At 41.3% G+C, this 20,312-nt stretch overlaps 1 protein-coding gene across 1 annotated transcript; it reads right to left on the bottom strand.

Moving 5' to 3' along the window:
- Window positions 1-5,584: 5,584 nt before the first annotated feature.
- LOC129829899 (tyrosine-protein phosphatase non-receptor type 1-like) lies at window positions 5,585-19,318 on the bottom strand. The gene is made up of 9 exons (XM_055891900.1): window positions 19,066-19,318; window positions 18,027-18,117; window positions 14,988-15,088; window positions 12,237-12,335; window positions 11,806-11,943; window positions 8,825-9,034; window positions 8,476-8,637; window positions 7,998-8,158; window positions 5,585-7,890 (listed from the first exon to the last, which is right to left on the bottom strand). Exons 1-9 carry the CDS (start codon window positions 19,120-19,122, stop codon window positions 7,581-7,583), a joined length of 1,329 nt encoding a protein of 442 aa, XP_055747875.1. The 5' UTR covers window positions 19,123-19,318; the 3' UTR covers window positions 5,585-7,580.
- Window positions 19,319-20,312: the final 994 nt, after the last annotated feature.

The following is a 20,312-nucleotide window of genomic DNA, read 5'->3' as shown; positions in this document are numbered from 1 at the left end:
GAGTGCCTGGACACAGCCCTTAGCCGTGGTATATTGGCCATATATCACAACCCCCCGAGGTGCCTTATTGCTATTATAAACTGTTTACCAATGTAATTAGAGCAGTAAAAATACCTGTTTTGTCATACCCGTGGTATATGATCTGATATACCACAGCTGTCAGCCAATCAGCATTCAGGGCTAGAACAACCCAGTTTATACATTTCAACATTATATGGCAGCCATGTTAGCTCCCCATATAGTATTTTGTTTTAAATACTTTCAAACTGAATGTCTAGAATTAGCATTATGATGCATTTACATGACACTACAACATTCTATGGCAGCCATATTAGCTCCCCATTAACATTATATGGGCAATATTTAAACTCCCTAGTGGCGCAGCGGTGTAAGGCACTGCATCAATCAATCAATCAATCAATCAATCAATCAATCAATCAAATGTATTTATAAAGCCTTTTTTACATCAGCCGATGTCACAAAGTGCTATACAGAAGCCAAGCCTAAAAATCCAAACAACAAGCAATGCAGATGTAGAAGCGCGGTGGTTAGGACGCTCATCCAGAACAGTGCTAGAGGCGTCACTACAGACCCTGGTTCGATTCCAGGCTGTATCACAACCGGACGTGATTGGGAGTCCCATAGGGCGGCGAAGAATTGGCCCAGCGTCATCCGGGTTAGGGTTTGGCCGGGGTAGGCCGTCATTGTAAATAAGAATTAGTTCTTAACTGACATTAAAAAAATGTTTTGATCCGAAACATACAATATACTTGCAGTGAAGCCGCTCCACAACTACACCACACCAGTCATCCAACAGACCCCCATTCAGAGCGACACACAGAAGCATCCAGAGTTAACTGACTTTCCTAGTTAAATAAAGTTTAAATTAAATCAAATTAAACAATGCTATGTCACTGAATGTATAGAATTAGAACAATATTAAACATTCTCATAGTTGGCTTAACTCTCTAAATAAACTGAGTTTAAAAACCATTAAGAACACCTTCCTAATATTGAGTCCTCCTTTTGCCCTCAGAACAGCCTCAATTCGTCAGGGCATGCACTCTACAAGGTGTTAAAAGCGTTCCACAGGGATGCTGGCCCATGTTGACATTTGTGTCAAGTTGGCTGGATGTCCTTTGGATGGTGGATCATTCTTAATACACACAGGAAAATGTTGAACGTGAAAAATCCAGCAGTGTTGCAGTTCTTGACACCAACCGGTGCGCCTATCACCTACTGTCTCAAGGCTCATGGAAAGAGCAGGTGTTCTTAATGTTTTTTACACTCAGTGTATATGTCTCTGGGTGTAGCTAATGATGATATATGTAAAAATGTATCATAGCTAAAAAAAACAGTACATTTGTATCAGTAAATACAGTATGTCATGTATTGGGCAAATAACTGGGGCTATCTTCAAAAAAACATTGCACAACCACTGACAAATTGACCATTTCTTCTGCCCCTACCAAAGTATGTACAACTTTGCATATAATGATTACATGTACCAATATGAAAAACAATGCAGTAGTGTCTAATGTTCTGGTGGAGGATGCCCAGGGAAGTCAGCTCAGTGAGGTTTGTTTACATTATCACCCTGTTGTCAACGTCATCAGTTGTTGCCATGTTCGATGAGCGCTGGGCCACAGGAAGGAAGCGGAAGAGGCAGAGCGTGTTGGGGGAAGCACAAGCTCCAACGACTCAAGAGGACGTGTGTTTATACGCAGAGCAAACTGCTGTGACCTACATGACTGAACTGAACCTCTTTACACCAAGCCAGACCGCATGTGACATCTCAGCCTTAGCAGGCCTGAGAGTGACGGTGTGTCCACGCCATCAACACCCAGGGACAGGAACTAGTACTAAAGCTCATGGGTTAGTGTCATAACAACCGTCATCAAGGAGATCAAACTCGGAAATTATGTTGTGGTGGTCGGGATAGCAATAAGCCAATAACACTATTATAGTGAAACATCCACTTTCTGAAGATCAGTCACACTTCTATGTTTATTAATGAAAAATGACAAGGACATAATGTTCTCAGATGGATAGATAATGAAAGTGAATTGATCATTTATTCAGTGAAGAACATTTGATGGAGGTATTATGAGACATGCAGCTGCCTGGCCTGCATGCATGACTACCAGATACTACTGTGTACGTACCTTGACTAGACAAATGTGTCTGTTCTGATGACTCAAGCTCTCACAAGTCATCAAACATTTCTCGGATGTGTTTGGTTTCTGGAATTTTCAGAACCCCACTTGGCTTCGAGAAAGTAAGCCACAGTATAAGAAAGATCCTCCTTTTTTATTCTCTCAGGGCCACTCAGGGCTGGCTGGCTATTTGGAAGTTCCAGGTTAATGACTAAACCCAGGACACACATTGGAAAAGCCTGTAGGGCAGGGTTGACTCCCTTTCCGATAAGTGCTGATAATGGAGTCACAGGTTCAACAGAAGAGGCTAAGCAAAGAACCAATAGCTAGGTTATCCCTTTCATCCCATTTTGTCACAGTAAGTATGTATTATGAAGATTATGCCTACATTGACCAATGAAGTGATCTAGTGAAAGGCAAATAAATACTAATCAACATTCAGCAACATTTGTTCACAGCAAACACAGACCATGAATACATGCAAAAACTATACAACTTTATTCTGCGGCTTTATTTATTGACTATTAGGTGGTCAATCATAGGATCAGAACGATACACTATCGCATAAACTGTGCTTATTTTATCATAATCATCATCATTCTCAACAGCATCATCAGTACCACTATAAACCCCACTCTCTGAGGGTGTCTCAGGGGGAGTTTTGATATGCAAAAAAACATGTCCAGTTCACATGCACGTAAACTTTTTTCAGAGTACAGTTTCTTCTGAATAGAGCAGCTCTGCCTTTAAGACCACTTCCTGTCTCTGGCCACACCTTGGTAGTACTTTTCCCAATGCCCGATCGGTGCAGCCTGTTCCATCCTGTTCCTTGACGTCAGCAGAGCCGTGTGGTTTGGGAGTGCTGCTATTACTCACTGCTCCGTTGTATTCTTGTGATATGGCATATGGTGAATGGTAGTGGTACAGTGTGGCAATGTTACTGCTGTCATGATAATGCGTATAATGTTACTTTACATGCGTACGTAGTACCATTTGTTTTCTAAGTAAGGGTACTCTGGACCTAATACAATATTGAAGCAGGGATGACCATTACATTTATTTCTGTGAATACTTTAAAAGTATTCCCCTCAGGAGGCTGAAAAGATTTGTCATGGGCCCTTAGATCCTCAAAAAGTTTTACAGCTGCACCATTGAGAGCATCTTGACTGGCTGCATCACCACTTGGTTTGGCAACTGCTTAGCATCCGACCGCAAGGCGCTACAGAGGGTAGTGTGTATGGCTCAGTACATCACTGGGGCCGAGCTCCCTGCCATTGAGGACTATGCCAGGAGGTGTCAGAGGAAGGACCTAAAAATGTTCTAAAACTCCAGCCACCCAAGTCATAGGCAGTTTTCTCTGCTACCGCATGGCAAGCGGTACTGATGCACCAAGTCTGGAACCAACAGAACGCTAAACAGCTTCTACCCCTGAGCCATAAGACTGCTAAGTAGTCAGTTAAATAGTTAACCAAATAGCTACCCAGAATATCTGCAGTGATTATTTTTTTGCACAAACCTTTTTGTGACATCACATACACAGCTGCTACTGTTTATCTATCCTGTAGCCTAGTCATTTTATTCCTAGTTATATGTACAGTACATATCTACCTCAATTACCTCATACCCCGGTACTGGTACCCCGTGTATATAGCCAAGTTATCATTACTCACTGTGTAGTTATTATTACATGCTATTCCTTCTCTATTTTCTTTCTCTCTGCATTGTTGGGAAGGGCCCGCAAGTAAGCATTTCACGGTTAGTCTACCTACGCCTGTTGTTTACAAAGCACGTGACAAATAACATTTGATTTGAAAAGCCAATTTAATGCAATCTAATAATTGTAGATGTATCCTTGTACAAATAAAATTGCTTTGCCAATATGTATCCTAATGGAGAAAGGGAAAAATACACAAAAACTCATTGTTGACACAATGTTATCTGTTGAGGTCAGCCTGAGAATACGATTCTGAACATGAGTCAGATCCATAACAGTGGTTTAAAAAAAGGATACATATATGGATACAGACAGATAATTATTGATGAGTAGTTACAGAAAACAGGAAAGTATGGGTTATACTGTGCACTATGTGCCCAGGTATGTGAGTCATAAAGTTGTATGATGACACAAAGAAACTTCTCGACTTGTATGCTTATGTTGAAACCTGAGCTGTTTGTGTGTTCTGAAGAGCCCCCTTGTGGCAACTTCAAAACACTGGTCTTGCACAGTATGCAATATAGACACAGCCTACCAAGTTCATCACGGTGAAATAATACAGATAAAATGAGAACATTTCTTTGTCAATGAAAATGAAATCTATTTGTCAGGTCAGCTTTACATGTCAATGGTCAAGTTCTTTAATTCTGCATTGCTAGAAAAGGACACAAGTAAGCGTTTCACTGTTAAAGCCAACTTACGCTTGATCTGAAATGTAATCAGATGCTTCGTATCGCGGGTGTGACGCAATCGCAGTCTGCAGAGGCCAACTCAAACTCCATACCACATTGCCGTGTGCCTCTCAAATTTCTTAACAATGCCGAGATCTCCATATAGCTCCGCATTGACATGATTGGTTGACAGTAGGTGAGGGCGGGAGGTCATGTATAAAACACTCAATTCCTTGACAACAGCTCTGCTCCACGAAGCGCAAAAAATATTTTTGCTCTGACTTCTGTGGAGGCCGCACCGGCACCGCAGTAAATGATGTTCGGCCACTGCAGACAGATTGGCTATGTACTGTCTTATATCTACATCTGTTCTTTACGAAGCATGAGACAAATACATGAGCAGTTTAAGTCAGAATTAGTTCACAAATGTCATGCAACAGGTCATACCGCTGTACGCTGGACACATCATATGCTACGGATTCAGCTGCTTAATTAACGTCTGGGGTACAAAGGGTTCTCACCCTATCAAGTCTATTGGTACATCGTGGTCTTCATGGGAGAAGCAGCAGCTCAGAGATGTCTGATATGCACAGAAGATGGTACACTCAATCTGCTCCCTTTGTTTGACTGGCATGTCTGAGCCTAGCTTCAATTACCATTTTGAGGTGGGACATTTGCCACGTTCAAAACAACTGGGAACTCGGAAAAAAACAGCTCTGAATGGGAAAAATAATTTGTAACGGTCATCCAAACCTGAATTAGCGACCTGAAGATCACTGACGTCATAATTTGACCTGTTATTTTTCCGAGTTCACAGTTGTCTTGAAACCAACTATTGCAATGCTCTTTCCATTAGTGACAGTTATGATCATTCAATCTCATACAAAATATTGATGGTGCGTTCAAGAAAAATACGAGGTCAAATCATGACGTAGGATTTTTTTGGGGGACCTGAAAATCCATGACATTACCACAGGCTTTGTTTATAATTCTGTATGAAAATAAAATCTTACATAACTCAGATCCAAAAAGCAGAACAAAAATCAGTAGACTTGTTTTTATTTAAAAAAAAGGAATACAATGGATGTAAATAAAAAAATAAAAAAATGGTTGGTGAGCATAAGTACAGAAGAACAGGAACATCTGGGCAAACACAAAGCTGCCCAGGTAGGTACTGTGAGTTCATCATTACTTGCAAATGCATTAAAAAGTCAGCAGAATGAAATCTGATCTAAATTAATTTTTTTTAAGTATCAAGAGGGCATGTCCATGGGTAGGACATCATACATTCTAGAGAAAAGGTACAGCCATTTGATTCAGGATATATGTAGTTATTTTTGAGTCACTAAAGGTAAACTGAATGCTAGTAGCTGAACAAATCTCATGAAAAACGTGTTTATTCACAAGTGCAGGACGTCTATGTGGAAAAAAGTGAACTAAAACTGACTGCCCTGGCCATAACTGATCATCATTACAGTGTTTTAATCCCTGTGCTGGTGTTTGTAAGTTGATTTGAGATCGCAGGCTCACTGTCCAGACAGGCAGAATGGGTTTTATCTTTCAGAGGCTGGGATAATAAAAGGCTGATGGTATTTGTATTGCTAGCACAGGGAGAGGAGGGTTAGCTGCTGCCTGTATCTCCATACAGTATGCTGAGCTGGCATTTTAATGCAACCTCCTGTGTTCAGATGCAATGCTCACCTGATGCATTTCACCCAGTTTGTTTCTTTAGTATGAAAAAGCCTCTGCATTGTTCATCCAAAGTGGGGACTTCTTTAGAAGTCACCATCCCTGAATGATACTGTATATCTAATGGGTTAAACAAATGTTGTGAAATCATTGGAGACTCCTTTATAGCAGACTTTAGCCAAAAGACAGATAAAAATATGACATTTGTACATTTTTTAAAAGCGGGCTAAAATGTGAACGCAACACCTCAAACTATGCAAAAAAAAAGAACAGCTATACATGCGTGCAGCACGTCCATTCAAAGCACATCATCAACTAGACACTCCTGTTTAAATGTAAAGTTTGAAATTAATACGTGGTGGGGGTCAGGGTCAAGAACCAGGAAACAATCTCGAATACATTTAAAATATAACTTATTATTAGCTTGTGATGTTTCCCACTAAGACAGCAGATAGAAATCATGCATCAGTAGAAAGCTCAGATAACACTTAACACTTGCGCACACACACATACATTGTGCCTCCTGTAGCTTTAGCCAAAAGACCCTAAACAGGGAAGTGGTAGGGAGCTCTCCTATGGCCTGTAAATAACCCACTGAATCCACCCCTCATCCAGTGGAAGGAGAGGAGTGCAGTGACTCGCTCGGATGGTGGCCACCACTTAGCCTCAGTTTACTCCTGGGTATATTACTGCCCCATCATCTCAAGTTCGCCTGTTTTCTTTTCACTAACATCTCTGCAGCAATTCATTACGTTGGCACTGCAGGGTTGCCACAAACCAAGCACTGTAGCTCCTCCAGAACAATTGTAAAGAACTGCAAAGGAAAGAACTATTTGGGAGAGAAAGGTGAATAGCCAATGGACATTTTTTTGCAAAGGCTGAAACGGAAGAACACATTTGCGTGTTATTTGGTAACTGTATAGAAGGTGCATGTGTCCCGGTAGGGTAGACTACTAGTAGACCATTTAGCTCACAGAACAAACACCTTCATTTACTGACGGTTAGAAAGAAACACTTGTTTACTCATTTGTTTTGAAAATCAACACCTGTATTTGGGATGTGATACCTGAAAATTGAGACCCTGAGCGTCCAAACTGACAGTTCATATGAGAGCTACGGTGGGTGACGAGGAAAAAGGGGCAGTCCCTTCCTCCCACACCCCTGCTCCGCATTTGTAAAGAAAACGAGTGAGTCTGAATCAATCGATTCTCTGAAGTCCAAACAATCCACTTGCCCAGCCAGCAGAGTAAAACCATAGGCAGAGAGGGCCGGCTGGCCAGCCTAATTCACCCTGCAAAAAAAACAGACAAGAGAAACGGAGGAGCAAGAGAGGGAGGAGGGTAGAGGAGATCAGTGGAAACAGGCCCGGTAACAGACATAAGCACCCAGGGCCAGGGCAGTGCAGAGGCAAACATTGGCCAGCAGGGGGTTCCAGGACCCTAGAGCCTCAGGGCTATCGTCTCCTGCTGCCTGGTCCTGGTTCAGCCCCTGTTGTTTTTCTGGCTCGTGCAGTCGGTGGGGTTTCGTAGGAGCTTTGGGAGCTGGTTCTTTGCTTCCCGCCTGGCCATCAGGTTGATCACTGGATACAGTGGAAGACTGCGACTGGGCGATAGCACCTTCACCACTGCCCCTCCATCGCAGTTCAGTCTCTGGTGGGGCACTGCAATGGGAGAGATATTCCAGGGGGAGAAGGATGAAGAGTGACACTGAATATTGCGTGTATGAAGTCTAGACTGCTAAAAATCTAATTGAGCGGGCCTTATTTACCTACGAGTGTGGGAATCATTCTGCGCAACAACAACCTCAGGAAAAAATGAGATTGGTTCAACCGTGCCGTTGACAGATAGACCTGGAGGAAGGGGGCGGGGCAGGGGAGGTGTGAACTCTGGAGGAACGTCCTCTTCGTTGGAGAGCTCTTTCCACGACTCCTTAAACATTTATGGATTGATGTGGGTATTATTTAAACATTAATAGGCTTTACAGAGAAGATATGAGCTTTCTCCATACATTATGAGGAGAGACATCTGTATCTAGTTAGAGTTTCCCAAATAAAACACCCAATTGGCCTACTTTAAATTATTCATTAGAGGACAAGTATAAGAACATTGTGGCTAACCAGTTCCTGAAAATATATACAAAAGGCAAACACATTTTACAGACATCCGAGGCCCAATTTGTATGTGCGTGTATGACCTACTATAGCACTTTGGTTCATGGCAGCAACTAAAAGATGGATTCAACTTACCTGCAATGATGCGTCTCCCATGATGCACCTGGCACCTTCAATAACAGCGAGGTAGGAAAATCTGAGTTGGTCAGGTGTTTGAATCAGGCCCATCCGATAGCGTCGCATCTCCAGCAGTACGTCACGAATGTGCACAGATGACGGGTCCTTGCGCATGGACATCTGCAAACAGATATTTCACAGCAAGTTTCATTGGGTAAGCTGACAATTACTTGACATGAAGTCATGATTCTTCATAAAGCCATTGGAAATGAGTGTCTGCACAACTCAATACCACATTTGCACAATTTCGGCTTGTGGGAGGAATAAAGTTTTACATTTCAAATTAGATTTCCAGTGCAGTACTGACCAGTAACAGGCAAGTGTCGACAAGACAGAAGGTTCCCGAGCGTCCGATGCCTGCGCTGCAGTGCACCACCACAGGCCCCTGGTCAGAGTTGAGGCACCCAGACTCCCGCACTTTGAACAGGAAGTTAAGGAAAGAGGCTGGAGATTCGGGCACCCCAAAGTCAGGCCAGGTGGTGTAGTGAAAATGTAGGATCTCTCTAGTTTCCCGAGTCTGTAGAAGGGGGATGAATTAACCAACTAAGCATAAAATAGAGCAGAGATTTCGATTACTGTATTGCCACCACCACCACTAGTATGAACATAAGTCAAGAAAAACTTCATAGGAATCTCAGACAAGCGTCAAAGAATCATGTTATAAATTACTTTGGAACATGATAGTCCTGAGTTCAGTTGCTTGTAGAAGGATATCAAAACACCCACCGAAGCTGCTTCAAAGCAGTGTGGAGGATTTCTAGGAATAGCCTGGATCTCTGCTGATAGTAATGATAATCAAAAAGTACAGTCCTCTTATAATGAATGTGGGTATTTATACAACAGGTGGGTCTAATCCTGGATGCTTACTGGTTAAAACTGCGTTCCAGTCGGTGTCTATTCCACAAGTTACCACCGGCAAAGGTTATGACATTGAAATGCCTATTCACTGTTCAATCCACTGTCTCGTCAGCCCTGACAGACAATTTATAAACTCGACCTAAACATTAACTCCCATTTCTTTGTACATGCATAAAAATGCAGATTCACGCAATCTCAAACTGAAGCTGGAAAGACTGCAAACTAGCTGCATTTTGTTTTGTTTGACTGGTTTTTCTTTTGACATTTCTTTGTATATCCATAAAAATGCAGATTCATGATTTTGACTGGCTGAGAAAAGCTGCCTGTCTGTCATCTCAACTCCCGACACGTTCATTACTGAGGGACAGCTGGAGATCGAATTTCAATGTTTCAAATGTCAGACAGCCAGGTTTATACAAATCTTTGCTGTTGAAAACAAAATGCAAAGATTTGTATAAACCTGGCTGTGTCTGACATTTGAAACATTGAAATTATATCTCCAGCTGTCCCTCAGTAATGAACGTGTAGGGAGTTGATGACAGACAGGCAGCTTTTCTCAGCCAGTCAAAATCATGAATCTGCATTTTTATGGATATACAAAGAAATGTCAATAGAAAAACCAGTCAAACAAAACAAAACGCAGCTAGTTTGCAGGCTAGCTCCTCTGAACAGTGTCCTAGTGAGAGCAAATTCTCTATGCCAGGTGAAATCACACATCATTAGCTCATTATGACATATCCAAATAAATGTCACTAGAAAACAGCTTAAGCAAATGTAGCTACTTTGCTGTTATTCTGACTGCACCGTTTGACATGACTGTGTTAGCCGAAGTTGGCTAACTAGCAAGCAAGGAATAAGAACACTGCCGGCCAGCATGGCAGCGAAACATTTAGAACGAACGACTGGTTCACGTCCATAGATATAGAACAAAACGACTAAACGGCTGCGTCACATCTCTGGCAACCTAAACGATTTGTTTCAGGACTATATCTTGTGGAAGGATGAAATAGGATGAATAAATTCATCAAAATAAAATGTAATGAAAATATGTCAATAATTATGTGAATATGGTGGTAACCCGTAGCCGGTGTTTGGAGGATATATTGGCACGGGTGTTTGTCTCGGGCCGGCAAACCGTGCCAATATATCCTCCAAACACCGGCTTCTCGGGAATGATCACTTAAATATAAACTACATGACCAAAAGTGTGTGGACACCTGTGCTTCGAACATCTCATTTCAAAATCATGGGCAGTCATATAGAGTTGGTCCCCCCTTTGTGGCGACAGCAGCCTGCACTCTTCTGGGAAGGCTTTCCACTAGATGTTGGAACATTGCTGCGGGGACTTGCTTCCATTCAGCCACAAGAGCATTAGTAAGGTCGGGCACTGATGTTGGGCGATTAGGCCTGGCTCACAGTTGGCGTTCCAATTCATCCCAAAGGTGTTCGATGGGGTTGAGGTCCGATCAACAAAACATTTCTGTATGGACCTCGCTTTGTGCATGGTCATGCTGAAACAGGAAAGGGCCTTCCCCCAAACTGTTGCCACAAAGTTGGAAGCACAGAACCATCTAGAATGTCATTGTATGCTGTAGCTTTAAGATTTCCCTTCACTGGAACTAAGGGGCCTAGTCCAAACCATGAAAAACAGCCCCAGACCATTACTCCTCCTCTACCAAACTTCAGTTAGCACTGGGCAGGTAGCATTCTCCTGGCATCAGCCAAACCCAGATTTGTCCGTCGGACTGCCAGATGGTGAGTGATTCATCACTACAGAGAACGTGTTTCCACTTCTCCAGAGTCCAATGGCAGCAAGATTTACACCACTCCAGCTGACGCTTGGCATTGCGCATGGTTATCTTATGCTTGTGTGCGACTGCTCGGCCATGGAAATCCATTTCATGAAGCTCCAGACGAACAGTTCTTGCGCTGACGTTGCTTCCAGAGGCAGTTTGGAACTCGGTAGTGAGTGTTTTAACTGAGAACAGACGATTTTACGCGCTTCAGCACTCAGCGGTCCCATTCTGTGAGCTTGTGTCCGAACACTTTGCGGCTGAGCAGTTGTTGCTCCTAAACGTTTACACCTCAAAATAACAGCACTTACAGTTGACAGGGCAGCTCTAGCAGGGCAGAAATTTGACAAACTGACTTGTTGGAAAGCTGGCATACTATGACGGTGCCATACTGCCAATGTTTGTCTACGGAGATTGCATGGCTGTGTGCTCGATTTTATACACCTGTCAGCAACAGGCGAGGATGAAATAGCTGAATCCACTACTGTTCACATACTTCTGTATATATAGTGTAGATCAGTAAATAGGACACTGTACCAAGAAGTGTACATTTTATGCCTTAGTTCCTAATTTAAGATTATAATAGGATGGTAAGTGGAGAACAGAAGATTACACAACGAAGGAAGAGGAATCTTACCGACAGATTTTCTAGCTCCAGCTGACGGACAGTGTAGTAGGATTTGATGTCTTCTGAAACAAGCGTTAGCTTGAAATTTGTGTCTTGAAAAACCGCCTCCCTCACCTCTCTAGGCGGCCAGTACTGGGCACACTTCACCTGAAAAATAGCCAGAAATTTTAATAAGTGCATACATTTTACTGGGATGTTTATATTGAATAAGTACAATATTGATATTTTGGGTGAACAAGCCCGTTATACCGAAAACAGAGCAGTACTCTGCAACTGGAGGTCCATAGTGGTTAAAGGGAGCTCGTATAATTATTCATATATATATATATATATATATATATATATATATATATATATATATATATATATATATATATATATATATATATTTTTTTTTTTTTTTTTTTTTTTTAAATACTACTAATAATGGTAATACTCACAGATCCTTTCTCTATGACACGGTTCAGCATCACCACTCCCATGGTCCTCTGCTCCCATACCATCTCCCAGAAGTGACCACATGTGTTTGGAAGGGGCCCCTTTGGAGGAAGAGGTATTGTTAAGCATCTCGTCCATTTTTAAAAAATGTCTATCAGGCAGTTAAAAACACACCCACTGTAATGCATGTGACAGGCAGGCTACACTAGTCGTAGGCGCATGTCAGTTTAGAATCAAATTAAGTGTTACCAACTTTTGATATACAGTGCATTCGGAAAGTATTCAGACCCCTTGACTTGTTCCACATTTTGTTGAGTTACAGCCTCATTCTAAAATGTATATATTATTTATTCCCCTCAATCTACACACAATAACCCATAATGACAAAGCAAAAATGGGTTTTTATAAATGTTTGCAAATGTATTTATTTATTTTTTTACAAAAATAAATAAAATCACCTGAAATATCACATAAATATTCAGACTCTTTACTCAGTATTGTTGAAGCCCCTTTGGCAGCGACTACAGCCTCGAGTCTTCTTGGGTATGACGCTACAAGCGTGGCACACCTGTATTTGGGGAGTTTCTCCCATTGTTTTTTAACCTTTATTTAACCAGGAAGGGCTCATTGAGATATAAAATCTATTTTTCAAGAGCGTCCTGGCCAAGTTAGGCAGCACCAAGTCATTACAAAAATTACAGACAAACATGAAAAACTACAAGTAATCTAGTAAAACCATAGAATTCACAAGAGTATAACAAAAATCAAAAACAGTAAATTAAAAACAATGACAGGTCAGGGAATCAGTCTCAAGATCATTCATCAGTGATTTAAAAACACCAATCGGGACAAGTTCTTCCAGTTTAAAAGTATTTTGTAAGGCATTCCAAGACGACGGCACAGAGTACATAAAAGCCCTTTTACCAAATTCAGTTTGGACATTTGGAACAGTTAGCAGGATAAAGTCCAGCGAACAAAGAGAGTACCCGCCACATTTCTGAACAATAAAAATGGCCAAATAAAAAAGGTAGTAAACCCAAAATGTCTTTATAAATAAAAGTATACCAGTGCCTGAGCCTACGAGTGACTAGAAAAGGCCAGCCAACCCTGGTATACAAAGTGCAGTGGTGCGTAAGGGTTTTGCAGTTTAAAATAAATCAATGCGCCATGGTAAAGGGTGTCAATTGATCTCAAAAACTGAGCGGAAGCATTCATATATAAAATATCCCCATAGCCTAGTAAACACATAAATGTAGCTGATACTAGCCTCCTCCTGGCTTCAAAAGAAAAACAGGCCTTATTCCTAAAATAAAATCCCAATTTCAGCTTCAATTCTTTTGTAAGTTGTTGAATATGCAATTTAAAATGCCTCCTTGCAGAGCCACTCAAGCTCTTTCAGGTCAGCTGGGAACTCTGGAGCTCTTTCAAAGTGAACATCGGGTTCTTGGTCACCTCCCTGACCAAGGCCCTTCTTCCCCAATTGCTCAATTTGGCCAGGCTGCCAGCTCTAGGAAGAGTCTTGTTGGTTTCAAACTTCTTACATTTAAGAATGATGGAAGCCACTGTGTTCTTGGGGACCTTCAATGCTGCAGACATTTTTTGGCACCCTTCCCCAGATCTGTGCCTCGACACAATCTTATCTCTGAGCCCCACGGACAATTCCTTCAACCTCATGGCTTGGTTTTTGCTCTGACATGCACTGTCAACTGTGGGACCTTATATAGACAGGCGTGTGCCTTTCCAAATAATGTCCAATCAATTGAATTTACCACAGGTGGACTCCAATCAAGTTGTAGAAACATTTCAAGGATGATCAATGGAAATCGGATGCACCTGAGCTCAATTTCAAGTCTCATAGCAAAGGGTCTGAATACTTATGTAAATAAGGCATCTGTTTATTTTTTATACATTTGCAAAAATGTCTAAAAACCTGTTTTCACTTTGTCATTATTAGGTATTGGGTGTATGATGAGGGAAACAAATATGTTATCCATTTTAGAATAGAGCTGTATCAAAATGTGGAAAAAGTCAGGGTTCTGAAAACGTAAAATGAAACCTCAGTGGGTGTGCATCTGTAAACCTCTTTGGGCTAGGTGGGACGCTAGGTGGGACGCTACCTGGCCAACATCCGGTGAAATTGCGGAGCGCGAAATTCAAAATACAAAATTCGCATTATTAAACATTCATGAAAATACAAGTGTCTTAGATCGTTTAAAAGCTTAACTTCTTGTTAACCCAGCCGCTTTGTCAGATTTCAAAAAGGCTTTATGGCGAAAGCACACCATGCATTTTAAATGGTGTCACCCCCCCCCCCCCCAAAAAAAAAATCTGGATGGTTTCTCCTCAGGTTTTCGCCTACTATATCAGTTCTGTTATACTCACAGACATTATTCTTAACAGTTTTGGAAACTTTAGAGTGTTTTCTATCCAATACTATCAATTATATGCATATCCTAGCTTCTGGGCCTGAGTAACAGGTTGTTTACTTTGGGCACCTCATTCATCCAAACTTCCGAATACTGTCCCCTATCCCTAAGAAGTTTTAAAAATAATCAATGTGATAATAATAATAAATGTAATAAAACATTTCTTCCAGGATAGGATGATTTTTTATTTTATTTATTTTTAAATCGGAGATGCCCTTGCGCAACTGACATTCTGAACGTAGTAAAATTGCTGTAAACGCTTGACATCTAGACAATTTATTTCCAGTACTCCCTTCTTAGCCAGAGTACAAAAACCAGAGTACAAACCTGAGTAAGAATGTAGCTTCTCCGTGCCTCTTCTACAGAAATTAGGCTTGCGTTAATGTAGTCGTTCGTACCCAGTTGCAGGCTGATTCTGCTGTGGTCAACTGCAGAGAATGAAAGAAGGCTGATGAAAAGAAAACACTCAACTTTGCAATATCCCAAGGGACTTAGGATTTCATCTCTAAACACAATAACTTTGGTGCAGCTGTACAGTGCATCCAACAGGTCAATCTGACAAACACAGCAATGTTTATTTCTTCTTCTATTCTAATCCACTCAACTAAACAGGAAATACTATCTAGGCCATTTCTCCTCATCTAAAACAAGAGAGCTGGAATGGTACTAAAGTAAAGACTTCAAGTATTTTGAATGTCTGATGTTCACTTTACATCAAATCAGGAAACAAGAACATATTGACACACTGGTTGACATGTGACCAATCTGTCCCATAGGGTTTAGGTTCACTTTTTGCATCTTTGTGTAAAGAGGAAACCACAACAGCTTTGCTGTGTCTAGTTAACATGACGGAAGACTAAAAAAAGACATGACAACTGTAAAAGCTTGAACTGTTTAACTACTTGTGAGGCATCGGACCTTGAAAGATCCATCCGTTTCCATACATGAGATGTTTTAGACTACAGCTTAACACGGGTTCAGTCACAGTATGTAGCACCCAAATACAAGAAAGGCTATCCTGCATAGTGCGTCAACTATAGCCAATGTTTGAGCCTGTGATTGTAAATTTGTCATGCTTCTGTATACCTAGACCGACGAATTGCAGGAGCTCAGTCTAACTAAATCCCCTTTTGTAGGCCCATGGATCAATTCCCCCCCCCCCCCCCCCCCCCCCAAAATTGGAGGAACCCAGTCAGGGTCTCAACTTATTGTTGAGAGTTAGAATAGTAGAAAAAACGAAGGGATGTTTTGAAATTTGATTGTGCCTCAGAAGCTAGCATTATTTATATATTTTTTATTTATTGGTAAATTAGTCTAGCGGCCAGCTATCTAAACTTGTAGTAATCATGGTCAAATTACCAACTGTGGGGTCCCTAAAGATTTTGTGTCACTCACAGACATTCATACCTTTATTTTTCCCACATTTAGTTGTGTTACAAAGTGGGATTAAAAGTTTTTTTTTTTGTCATCGATCTACACAAAATACTCTGTCAAAGTGAAAGAAAGATTCTAACATTTGTTTAAAATAAAGCACTAATATATTTTGATTACATAAGTATTCAACCCCATGAGTCAATACACCTTTGGCAGCGATTACAGCTGAGTCTTTCTGGGTAAGTCAGAGCTTTGCACACCTGGAGTATACAATATTTTCTGAATTATTTTTAAATTCTTCAGACTCTGTCAAGGTGGTTGTTGATTATTGCTAGACAGACATTTAAGTCTTGTCATAGTTTTGACTTATATTGGCTTGAAAATCTAACTAGGCCACATTCAATGTCGTCTTGGTAAGCAACTATAGTGTACACTGAGTATACAATACATTAAGAACACCTGCCCTTTCCATGACAGACAGATCAGGTGAAAGCTATGATCCCTTGATGTATTTTTGTTAAATCCAGTTCAATCAGTGTGGATGATGGGGAGGAGACAGGTTAAAGGATTTTTAAGCCTTGAAACATGGATTGTGGGTCTCAGAGGGTGAATGAGCAAGACAAAAAATGTAAGTACCTTCGAATTGGGTATGGTAGAATGTGCCAGGCATACCAGTTTGTGTCAAGAACTGTACCTCTGTGTTTTTAATAACACTCAACCATTACCTGTGTGTATCAAAAATGGTCCACCAGGACATCCAGCCAACTTGCCAATTGTGGGAAGCAATGGAGTCAACATCCCTGTGGAACGCTTTTGACACCTTGTAGTCCATGCCACGACAAATTAAGGTGGTTCTGAGGGCAAAGAGGAGTGGGGGTGCTACTCAATATTAGGAAGGTGTTCCTAATGTTTGGTATACTCAAAGTATAGTTGGCCTTGTTTTAGGTTATTGTCCTGCTAAAAAGGTGAATGTCTTCCAGTGTCTGTCGGAAAGCAGACAACCAGGTTTTCCTCTAGGATTTTGCCTAACCCAGTCCTTGCTGAAGACAAGCACACACAAATTGATGCAGCCACCCCCATTCTTGAAGATATGAAGAGGTACATGGTGATGTGATGGATTTGCCCCCATCATCATGTTTTGTGTTAAGGATAAAGTAATTTTTTGGCAGTATTACTTTAGTGCCTTATTGCAAACAGGATGCATGATTTGGAATATTTTTATTCTGTAGTCTTCCTTTTCACTGTCAATGAGGTTAGTATTGTGGAGCAATTACAATGTTGAGCCATCCTCAGATTTCTCCTATGACAGCCAATAAACTAAACTTTTTAAAAATCACCATTGGCCTGGTAACTGAGTTAGGAAGGACTTCCATCTTTGTAGTGACTGGGTGTATTGATACATCATCCAAAGTGCAATTTATAACTTCACCATGCTCAAATGGATATTACATTTATTATTTTTACCCATCTACCAATAGATGCCCTTCTTTGGAGGCATTGGAAAAGCTCCCTGGAATTTGTGGCTGAATCTGTTTTAGAAATTCACTGCTCAACTGAGGGACCTTACAGATAATTGTGTGTGGGATACAGAGATGAGGTAGTCATTCAAAAATCATGTTAAACACTTATTGCACACAGTGAGTCCATGCAACTTATTAAGCACATTTGTACTCCTCTACTTATTTAGGCTTGCCATAACAAAGGGATGAATACTTCTTGACATTTCAACTTTTCATTTTTAACATAATTCCACTTGGACATGGGGTATTGTGTATGTAAGCCAGTGACAAAAATGTAATCAATTTAAAATTCAAGTAGTAAACCAAAAAGGGGTGTCATTACTTTCAGAAAGCATTTCTCTCCAGCCTATGGCAAATGTATAGAATTGCAGAAAATACGCTGTAAAATTGCTAAATTGTCTCTTTTTGAGGACCTCACCCCATCAAAGTTGCCCATCCCTGAACTAGATGGCATCAAATTCACAAAACTTACATGGGCTGACATCTCTGTAGCGATTCCGAGTTTTGTTTTCAGGTAATTTAGCAAGTTTGCAGGGCAGCTCACTTGATTGCTGACGGATTTCCTGTGAGCAAAACAATACATTTACTTACATTTCTTACCTTGAGTTTTATTTTGTTTTGGGAGGCAAATGGTTGTTCCTATGGTTGCTTGCTCACTGGTATTCTCCCAATGGTGCTCAGTCTATTACAACCAGCATCAACCCTAACGGAGTCTTAAGGAGAATGTACTATGGTGCAGACTTGTGTTGTGCTGATCCATTGTTTCTGGAGGTGCACATAAAATGTTCTAAAGCTAGGGTGGTTCTTTACAACACAATAACAGCATACTTGGGATATCTACTGTAAATATGCAGTCAAGGCTATTTTCCTAAACCACATTTGTCCGCAGTAAAAACAAATTATGCTGACACTAAATAATTGTCCCCCATCACCTCAAACTCAGATATGACACATCTGGTCACAGCCACCTTTAGGCCTTGTCTGTAATCCAGAGTAGTCTAACAGTGTGTGTTATATATATCGTTAATAAATGTGAATGCAATTGTGGTTTGCCCCTTTTTCTAGTAACATGCATAATCATGTCTGAATTGTGGCATGGAACAAGTAGGGTGGAATCTGTCCGCATTTAGCTATCAATGACACTGTCAATGTGACAACACTAATCTGCTACAATGCATCTACCACGTGCAGGTAAACGTTACAAAATGTAACAACCGTCGCTATAGCCTACTCGATGTTACAAATGTATCATTCGAAACTGAGGTTTTCTAGAGACTTCACACATCCGACAGCACCGTGGAAGTTGGTACGTTAACTAAAACATCGGAACAGGGTAGCCTAGCTAACGTTAGCTATATCAAAATTGGTACCCAATAAACCAGAATTAATACTTTATAACCACGAGACACGTGTAATAAGTCGTTGTAGGCACAATGTTCAAATCTAGCCTACTCAAACAGAACTTGCAACTTCAAATCCACCTTGATTTTCCTAGACAAACCTAACATTACCTGGTAAATGGCGTTCCAACTCCCGGGTTCATCGATTCCCCGAAACTCAGCTTCCATTGCCGTGTTACAGCCGCCTCTTTTCCCGACAACCAGTCGATATCTATTTCTAAAGGTTTAGCAAATTTAAGACGTTGTCCAACAAAATCGACAACTCTTTCTATACTGTTCTTTATTTTAAGTAGCTAGCTAGCTACATTGACTACTGTCGTCTCTCTCGGCCTGGTTTTACCGGAAACACGCTGTGACAACCCCAGTTACGCTCCTCCTTGTCGAGACTGTCCTTGAGGGAATTCGATTATCTGGACCGGGTTACCATGGAGGAGTTTGCACCGGGTGAAAGGTGATTACATTCGTTTTAGAATCCGGGCGTGAACCAGGTGCCCCGTTCAAAGCCCAGGGTAAAATCGTCTTAAAATAAAAGTGAGGTGGTTTATGCTAGATTAAGCACATGTAGCAATCAGTAAGATTGTGTTTTCACATGCAAAAGTGATTGACTTTGATAACGTTATATCTGCCTTCCCAATGAAAACTAGTTTGAAAATTCACCCATATACATACAAAAGTATGTGGACACCCCGTCAAATTAGTGGATTCGGCTATTTCAGGTACACTTATTGCTGACAGGTGTATAAAAATCGAGCACACAGCCATGCCATCTCCCTTAACAAACATTGGCAGTAGAATGGCCTTAATGAAGAGCTCAGTGACTTTCAACATGGCACCGTCATAGGACGCCACCATTCCAACAAGTCAGTTTGTCAAATGTCTGCTAGAGCTTCCCGCGTCAACTGTAAGAGTTGTTATTGCGAGTTAGAACCGTCTAGGAACAACAACGACTCAGCTGCAAAGTGGTAGGGCACACAAACTCACAGAATGGGACTGCTGAGTCCTGAAGCTTGTAGTGGGTAAAAATCATCTGTCTTTGGTTGCAACACTCACTACCGAGTTCCACACTACCTCTCAAAGCAATGTCTATCAGGAATCAACTAAGACCCAGATGCGTCGAATTAACAATGGTTTAATATTCCAACAGGGGCAGGCAATAGACAGGTCAAGGCAGGCAAGGTCAGTAAACCAGAGGTGGGGCAACGGTACCGGACAGCAGGCAGGCTCAGGGTAGGCAGAGGTCAATAATCCAGAGGTGGTGCAAAGGTACAGGTCAGCAGGCAGACAGTCTGGACAGGCTCAGAGTCTGGACAGGCAAGGGTCAGAACCAGGAGGCCAAGAAAAAGAGAGACTGGGACAAG

Source organism: Salvelinus fontinalis, chromosome 31 (genome assembly GCF_029448725.1).
Source record: "Salvelinus fontinalis isolate EN_2023a chromosome 31, ASM2944872v1, whole genome shotgun sequence".
Classification (NCBI taxonomy): Eukaryota; Metazoa; Chordata; class Actinopteri; order Salmoniformes; family Salmonidae; genus Salvelinus; species Salvelinus fontinalis.
The sequence above is the reverse complement of the archived record's forward strand: the minus strand, read 5'-3'. Positions and strand labels throughout refer to the sequence as shown.

What these genes read in the sequence shown, in the direction of transcription:
- LOC129829899 (XM_055891900.1), bottom strand. Translation starts at nt 19,122, where the DNA reads ATGGAAGCTGAGTTTCGGGGAATCGATGAACCCGGGAGTTGGAACGCC. An exon ending in CTACAGAGATGTCAGCCCAT is followed by an intron (nt 15,089 to 18,026) that starts GTAAGTTTTGTG and finishes CATTCTCTGCAG; the next exon opens with TTGACCACAGCAGAATCAGC. An exon ending in AATGATTCCCACACTCGTAG is followed by an intron (nt 7,891 to 7,997) that starts GTAAATAAGGCC and finishes CTCCCATTGCAG; the next exon opens with TGCCCCACCAGAGACTGAAC.